General features: G+C 39.9%; 1 protein-coding gene across 1 annotated transcript; it reads right to left on the bottom strand.

Annotated features, from left to right (window-relative positions):
• Positions 1 to 543: 543 nt before the first annotated feature.
• Positions 544 to 7,857, bottom strand: EXOC1L (exocyst complex component 1 like). Its single transcript, XM_061465146.1, has 3 exons — positions 7,504 to 7,857; positions 3,648 to 3,778; positions 544 to 1,772 (listed from the first exon to the last, which is right to left on the bottom strand). The coding sequence occupies exons 1-3, from the start codon at positions 7,622 to 7,624 to the stop codon at positions 1,509 to 1,511; spliced, it is 516 nt and encodes a 171-aa protein (XP_061321130.1). The 5' UTR covers positions 7,625 to 7,857; the 3' UTR covers positions 544 to 1,508.
• Positions 7,858 to 8,718: the final 861 nt, after the last annotated feature.

Genomic DNA, 8,718 nt, shown 5'->3' with positions numbered 1-8,718 from the left:
TCAATTTTGAATCCATTTATGCAAATGTTTTCAAAGGAGGGAGTTCATATGGAAGACAACAGTGAAATACAAGTCACAGTACCCTTGTGCGCCTGTCCCATTTTACAGGTGGCAAGTACTGAGCAAGGACATTAACCAGCTTGAGACTTCCTAGTCAGCTTTAGGTATGTAGCTAGTTTACACCACAGCTAGCCTTCCTATTCTCTTTGCTGCCGAAAGGGAAATCAAATTTTCTCCTGCAGTATGTTCTAACCAGAAGCTTCTCTGAATGACCTTCTGGGTTGGCATTTCTTTATTGAGTATGCAAAGAGCAGGCAACTAGCTTAGCTGACTGACTCTCGGCAGCATATTTGTGCTTCTTACTGTCAAAATTGCTCCTCTTCAGCTCTTGCTCTATACAGCTTTAGTTCATCCTGTTTCTACTGTGATATACTGTCACAAGTCCAGCCCTCATTTTTTGTTAAGGGTGAGACATTCCAAACCACTCAGTAGGCTCCACCCTGTATTAAATGTAACTCTTAAGTACTAATATGTACTACATGTATGTAGTGCACTGAATACGCTAACACATAGCTAGAAGCTGGACAAAATTACTCTCAATTTTATGAATTTTTAAAAGTCTACCACTTGCCTACAAAGTAATTGTAGTAGTCAACAACTACTGTTTACATAGTAGTTTGTTAACTCTTTGTCCAGAAGTAGAGACATAACAATTTCTGTTCTCTAACCAGGCCTGTTCATATACATAAGCAATAAAGTGCAAGAAAGATGTTAATGATACGAAAGAAAAGAAGTTTTGAAAGGTCTGACAAATAAAGCAATTCTCCTTAAGAAGGAGAATACTGTCTGTTTCTAAGACAGTATCGTAAGTAATGGGAAGACCAAAGAGAGTACTTAATGTTGAGGGAAAATAACGTAAGTGCACAGGTGAGAAGTTGGTCCCATGATACCTGAATACAAAACTGCAATTCATCAGAGTGAGGGTTTGATTCTTGTATTGATGCAGGTGTGACCCCTTTAACAGAGTTCTATATTTATATCTTAAATTTATATCTACATTTATATTCCATTTGAAAATGGAAATGTGCAGCATTCTTATACAGGACTAATTTGGTTGCTTTGTTATATCTACTTCCACAACATAAATTAACTGTTAATGCTCTTAATGCTTTAAAAATATTTCAGGCTATTAATGAAAGATAGTTTATACCTCCATGAACATATGAGAAAATGCTGAATTCTACTTACATGAGCAATCACCACTGACTATGAGAATTACTGGTTCTATGTTGAAAGTCTCATATATTTGTAAGTATTTGCCAGAGCGAGGCCCTCCTAATATATATAAATGAATGGTCAATCATTTACGTAAAAAGTATGTTCCAGTTGTTACTTATATGTTAAATTAAAAAGCAGATACTGCATATCACTATCTTTTTGATCAGATGATTTATGAAATGCTGGTTTGTGAAAGTCAACCAGTTGCCTTAATATTAGAAAATGCATCTTTAGGACAAAGGACACAGGGAGAGACACAAAAGGTTGGAAGCATAGAAGCATATCCTCATAAGTACCAAGCAATCCCTATTGTTGGATGACCAGATTGAATCATCATTTAGGTAGGTGTCATCAAAGTTCACAATCTTCAAGTCCTTCTTAAGGTAGATTTCATTGAGTTTGTTCAGCGTTCGAGCAAAGGTATATTTAGATGCACAGCTATATGCTTCCAGGTTGTAGACTTTGTGGAAGTGCATATCAAAATACGGATTATCCTAAAGAAATGGAGACAGAATGAAATTATTACATGCTTTACAGGTGTTAGAATGGCAATCTGTTGTTCTCTGCCCAGCTACCTTCAGGGCTTTTTCTCCTTTTGATTTTCTCCATTTGAAAAGGACTTTGCCTACTTGTCCTATTGATACTAAAGGATCATTTAAAACTTCACAGAGTGCAATTTATAATTAGCTGCAATTATTTGCCATTAGTAGTTTTGCCTGAGTAGAACTTTCAGAGTTTGGCCAAGCAGTATGCTTCACTTTATTTGGATTATAAAATCTTGTTTTGAAATGAACCAATTTGTCATGTTGCCTAAAACACACTATATGAAAAGCACTTGCCTTGGACTATAACAACATCTGCCTATCAGAAGAAGAATATTGATTGCCCTTCCTGCCTAAATAGTAATTCTCTGTCCTTTCTGGCTCTTTGGCACAATTAATCCTAGCAGCAGCTCACTTCTGTTAAACTCTATGGATATGAAAAACTATTCTGAATATTTATAGCAGAGTTAATCACCACATAATTATGAGTTTGAGGTTCATTTATGCTTTTCTTTAACTAGAAATGCGACAGATTTTGATCATACCAGTTGAGGGAGGCTGATTCATCTCTGAAGGATATTTTAGCACAACACTTCAGAAAAAAAGATAAAGTAAATTCATGCAAGCAAGTGATAAGGAAACCCTCTGGCTGCCTTGGCTGGGCAAGGGATGGCAACATATCCAGAAGCAAGATAACTTGGAGAAGGGATGTGAAGTATTATTAGTTTTGGCTTCCCCCCAACCTTGACTTAAACTACAAAGAGCTCACAGGATGCAGGGATACTCTGAAGCTGAGCTCACATCCTCCATCTCCCAGGTTCCTAGTTTTAGGCTTGAGAGCGATGTGTGTATTGTGCATAAGGCAGAATAAGAATAACCAGTTTGTCATTCTCCTTGGAACAAGGCTCTGAAACCTCTCTTGGGAGCTCTTGGTTTCTCTTTCACTAGCATCATTTAACCTAACTTCTATTTTATGTTTGTTTGAAAGCACTTTGAAAGGGAAAAAGGTAATTTTTTTTTTTCCTGGACTACATTTATTATGCATGGACAACCATTAAAATGACTTCTTATACATGCAGTAAAATATTCTCCTCAGCGTATTCTTCTATCTTTTGTAAAATAGGATTTAATTCTACTTTTGGTGTTCTGTAATATACTACTGCATCCCCATTTTTCCTTTCTGAACTTGTATCTGAGAGATGAGGACTTTTTTAGCAGTAAGTTCAGCCCCATCTAGCCAAAGCAGGTTTATATTTGCACACACAAATATACAAATATTTAATTGATCCAAGTATTGTGAGATTAAGCTATGTGAAAGAGGCACCATTTCATGCACTGCTACACCAAACAGTGCACTTTTGTGATGTTGACTTTGTCACACAGAGAACAGATTCATACCGTCAAATGACAGGATAATAATCTTCATAAAAATATTTAACAAAGCTTTGTTTTCAAGCACACATTAAGATCTATGGGATTAACTCCAATTTACACTGGGAGCTGCAGGTGAAGAATTTTTATTCCCAGTTATGATGAACAAATTAGAAAACACCCACCTTCTCCCTCCCTCAGATCTCAACTGGAAAGATGAAGAAGACTGCAACAGACAAGAAAATCTCTCCTTCCTCTTTCCCCACAACAGTGCAAATGCAATGTGAAGCCTCTCATAGGCAATAAAGCCGAAGTTCTGTGAAGGTTTGATTTATTTTGGTTTATACATAACTTTTTCATATAATGCATTTTAATTGCATTTTAATATTGTATCCCAAATTGCAACACAAGAAAAGTATACATTATTACATGTATTTAATAATACATAACACTTACAGTGTCTGCTTCTTTTCCATCAATCATCTCCAGATCTTTCAAAAACCATTTTTCAAGTATTTCATATTTCTCCTCTAGATCCACTCGCAAGTGTTTAACCATACATATTTCTACTTCTTCACTTTTAGTCACTAAAAGAAAAAAATAGTTTAGATATGCAAGCAAGTACTTCCAAAAGGTTCTGGTAAGAAAAGACTCAATCAGGCTACATTTTAGATAATAACTTAAATAATGATGTACAGCTGATGTAACATGATGTAACATAGGGTTAATCTGGATTTAGCAGTTTTATTTTGCCTAAGTAGTAGGAAAAGCACCACTTTCTCAGTATGTGAAACCTGACAGCTTTTAGTAGAGTCAGGATTTACTTGCTCATCATAGAATCATAGAATAAATCATAGAATAGCTTGGGTTTGAAAGGACCTTAAGATCATCTGGTTCCACCCCCCTTGCCATGCATAGAGATGCCTCACCCTAGACCATGTTGCCCAAGGCTCTGTAAAACCTGGCCTTGAACACTGCCAGGGATGAAGCATTTACCACTTCTTTGGGCAACCCATTCCAGTGCCTCACCACCCTCACAATAAAGAACTTCTCCTTATATATAATCTGAACTTCCCCTGTTTAAGTTTAAAGCCATTACCCCTTGTCCTATCACTATAGTCTCTGATGAAGAGTCTCTGTGAAAAGAGAATTTTGTCTGTGCAAAAGCCTTTCATCTGAATTCACAAGCAGCCCAATGACAGCCTAATTCTGGCCCTGGATCAGTATGGATAATCCACTTCTACTTACTTCAAGAGCAATCTTTTGGGATGCTGGACTCAAACCAAAAAATTGTAGAACTGCTACCAGGGCTCTGTATTTACATGACTTGTGCTACACTTTTCATTCCATGGATGAAGTTCTCTTACTTTTTTGAAAAAGCCATTACTTTTTCAAAGCAAAAGTTTCATTTCCCTATAAAATACGTAAGTAGGCCATTTAAGAAAAACAACATCAAAAACATTCCTTAAAGCTTTGAGTTGTCCAGTGTTGTCTTTGCAGAATTCACTATTTTCTGACTTAGGCAGGACATGAGAGTAAAAAGAGCACAAAGACACTCTTTGCAATAACTACCATTATTAATTGATTACACTGAGTACTGTGTAGGAGACTGGATTTCTGTAATACATGATAATGAGAGTGAAAAACACTGGAGTCTGAACAATCTCCTTCACATCCAGCATGACGGCTGGAGGGCAGGCCACTTCCCCCCAGCCATCCAATAGCTTAAAGTAAGGGCAAGATGTCACCTATGCCTGGCAGGATTGTTTCAACATCACAGCACGAGGGTACAGATACAGGAGCAAAATTCTTCTATTTCCAAATACTTCCTGAATTTTTTTAAAAACTACTGTGAAACGTAACTAATTTTATCTTATTCCTGTTAAAACGTCTCTTACCTGTTTATAAGAAAGTTGTTATTAAATAAAGACAAACAAAAGATACATGTTGGAGAGATGCCTTCTTTCCATTGCAAAGAAAAACAGTGGAAAATATATGAATTTATTATAATTTCTCTCAGCCTATAGCTTCCCTGCCTGGGAAATACAAATAACTGTCACTTTTTCTCCTGGTCCTATCAGACATAGGTGCTCAATGATTTTTAACCTGAGGATCACCACTGTGTTGTCTTCTGTGGAGAAGTTACAATGGTTTCTATTTGCAAGCAAATCTAGTAGGGTAATATTAGAAAGTTCTCTTCATAGTTTTAGTTTCTGCCATCTTGTTTGCTTGCTTGTGAAGGAATATGTTGTCTCCCTCAGCGTTAAAGCAAAAGGAAGCAAGCCCAAGAGCCCCGACTCCTGCTGTAAATACAAGGGGATGTCCTAGTGGCCCCCAGTTCCCACATGCTGCCACTTATCTACCCCTCAGCCAGCACCAGAAATTGTATGACAGAAGGACAGAGCACAGATGTGTTAGCAGCAGTGAAACCAGGAGTGTGTCCTGCCCAGCGGTGAAACTTGGGTGGACTATTCTTAACAACAACAGCAACAAAATATTTCTTACTTTCCCTGCATTTTATATATTGCTTGTTCTTCACTCAGTTAATAGAATTAAAGACAATGTAATTTTTTCATAGAACATAAGCTGAGATCAGCTGATTCAGTTCTATTAAACTCTGAAAACTTTTGTTTGGGGAGGGTTGGGAAAGGTATTGAAATGCCTTCATAGAGCACCAACATTTCTTAACGTCTTCCATGGACTGAACACCTTTTTCAGGGTCTCTTTTGGACAACATGATGTTAACCTTATAATTCTTCTCAGGCACACCAATAATGGGTTGTGAAAATAACAGAATGTGGTTGCATTTCCATTTTAAATTCTTCCAGTGTTTATAAAAGCGTTTAAAGAAAGTCTTCATGGAAGAACTGGGACTTGCTATTGTGAAAAGGAGGGGACATAATCTTGGACAAAAATAATCTTGCACAAAAATAAGATTGTTCAATTATCCACAGTAAGATTCTGTTGTAACATAGATTTCAAAAGGCACAGACTTCTAATTTTGCCTATAGTTTGACTGCTTTTCTAATTTTTTTTTTTTTATATGGTAATTTGAACTCAAGAAGCATAGACTGAGGTTGCATTGCAGGGAGAAGATTTTAGATAATGTGTTTTGCTCCTACAGAATCACAGCAGACTGCAGCAGCTAGCTGGCAGCCGGATGCAACCCACCTTTCAGAATCAAATTTCCACTCTAGTCACCACTTACTTGACTACGCCTGAATGTATTAAGAGAGTTTGATACTGGATACTGGAGAAGTCCCACTCTTAATACTCTATAGAAATATTCCTTCATGTTTCAGGGACTTCCAATCAGTTGATCTGATTAAGAGCTTTCTTTAATGGCTTGTTCTACTCTATCTTAGTAAGAGTTTTTAGTAAAGTTTTTAAAGGTGTGTAATGTTATTTCTCCTCTTTGGGTGCTTGATAATAGTGAAAAGTTTATCTACCATATGCAACTAAATATACTTCTACCAGATAGTTTGAAAAACTATGAACCAGGTTGGTGTTTCTGTACATTTAGAAGCTTTATGACATTCAGGAATCAATTTCTAACAGTTCTAAAATACAAAGCCTATTAAAATTACATGTGCGCAGGGAACATGGCTTGCTCGGAATTTCCAGTAATCTGTGAAACGATTTAAACTTTCTGAAGACTTCAGACATTTAGAAAGATAATGATAACATAATACAGTTGACATCATCCCATATTGGATTTTAACCCAATCTATGTCTCAAGTGCATAAGTTATTTCTATCTGTTATATATATTTTGAACCTGAAGAGGAAACAGACTGGAAAGAAGCATTTGCATCAACCTATCTGCTTAGGGATGAGAGCGCCTCTCTTTTTTAGCATCTTTCAGTGTTGTGAAGTAAAAACAAAGACAAATAAGCTTTTCTAAAACTTTGTTCTAAAAACGTTTTGAAAGAGATATATTTGAAATTAAATATAAGTAGACAGATAAGTAAGTTTATCTTGTTTCACTCACAGCTCGTGCCAATTACTAATTCAGATGTGTATTTATTTAAACCACGAGTCTAATTTATTGTTCCCGGACTAACTGGGACAATATGTGGGACAATAGACCAAGACAAGGAATGATGCAGAAGCTCTAGAAGTCACAAATGTTTTCCGCAACGTTAACGTATGGTTATGATTTCTCATGGAACGCCTAATCAGAACTATAGGAATGGCTTGCTCGTGCAGCAGCAGACCGCGCATCCTCTCACAACCCGCACACCTGCCGCTGCACCCTCCTGTCGCAAACCCGCTGGTTCTCGCGGGGCACCCTTGCCCCGCCGCCCCGGTACCTGCGGCGCACAGGTAGCAGCGCCCGGCTCCCGTGCCCTCCACCTCGATGAACTCCTGCAGCCGCCGCCGCCGGGGCCCGAACAGTCTCTTCGCCAGGTCCTCCTTCACCAGTGAGGACATCGCTCCCCTTTCTCTTCCCTTCCCGATGTAGCGGCTTAGCGGCGAGTACCGGCCCCCCGCTCCCCGCAGCCGCCGGCCAGCACCGGGAGCCGGCGGGGCACCACGGCGGAGGCTGCCCGTGGGCCGCGCGGGGCCCCCGGCCGCAGGGGAGGCATCGCCAGCTGCGGCCCCGGCGGGTCCACCCGCTCCCTCCCTGCCAGCCCTCTCCGCCGCCGGGGACAGCCGCCGTTAAGGCTCCGCTCGCCGGCGGGGGGAAAGGCAGGGCGGCGGATCTCCCCGCCCCACGCGTGTTCGCCCGCCTCCCCGTGCAGGAAGGACTGCCCCGGCGAGGCGCACCCCGTACAGGGGGACGGAGCTGCCTCGGCTGCCCCGTAGGTACCGGGACCGCAGGGGGACTGAGGAAGGAGTTCCGACGACCGCGGCGGGAGGTACTGCCGTTGGGGCTGGGCCAGGTCCCTGCTGAGGGGGGAGAACGAGCAAGGAAAAACACGAGGCAATGGCACTGAAGGCAGTTTGCCGAGAAAACAGTTGACAATTAGTGCGATTCTTTCCATCAGTAAGTAAAAGAGTGAATAGAGTTTATAAAAGGCATTAGACAACCGTATGGTGGTTACTGGTGTTAACTACGCTAACAGCTTTATGGCTATTAATAGTGTTAAGGGGAAAATTACTTTATGCCACTCCTTATAAACAGCAAATAAACTCACCTCCACACAACAGGAGCCCTCAGAGAGACAATGTGGCCAGGGGACCAGAGGAAACCACCATGCTCAGCATGTCGATATATGTGAGGGGCCTTTTACAGCAGACATTAGGATATTTGCAGAAACTTTGGTTGCTCCTGCCACTCTGCAAATGTGTGTGTCTTTTCCCGTCGGAGTCATTTCTGACTGCTTATAGCAGTTGGATGTTCTCTTCTAATTCTCATGCTCCAGCTTAAGATGTCTAAACACCCTATTGAGTTTTTCATTCTTACAGTCTTGACGTAACTTAGAAAGGAATCTAACCTTAAAATGAAATTGAGTGCTGAAGTGAAGATTTACAAGAGGTAAAAATCTGAGTATCTAAAACACCAAATTGTTTTGGGGTTTTGC

This window comes from Pezoporus flaviventris, unplaced genomic scaffold (genome assembly GCF_033815535.1).
Source record: "Pezoporus flaviventris isolate CSIRO_AGI_PZ_B2104156 unplaced genomic scaffold, CSIRO_AGI_Pfla_v1 ptg000002l, whole genome shotgun sequence".
Taxonomy (NCBI): domain Eukaryota; kingdom Metazoa; phylum Chordata; class Aves; order Psittaciformes; family Psittacidae; genus Pezoporus; species Pezoporus flaviventris.
The sequence above is the reverse complement of the archived record's forward strand: the minus strand, read 5'-3'. Positions and strand labels throughout refer to the sequence as shown.

What these genes read in the sequence shown, in the direction of transcription:
- EXOC1L (XM_061465146.1), bottom strand. Translation starts at nt 7,624, where the DNA reads ATGTCCTCACTGGTGAAGGAGGACCTGGCGAAGAGACTGTTCGGGCCC. An exon ending in CTGCTACCTGTGCGCCGCAG is followed by an intron (nt 3,779 to 7,503) that starts GTACCGGGGCGG and finishes TTTTTCTTTTAG; the next exon opens with TGACTAAAAGTGAAGAAGTA. An exon ending in ATGGAAAAGAAGCAGACACT is followed by an intron (nt 1,773 to 3,647) that starts GTAAGTGTTATG and finishes CCATTTCTTTAG; the next exon opens with GATAATCCGTATTTTGATAT.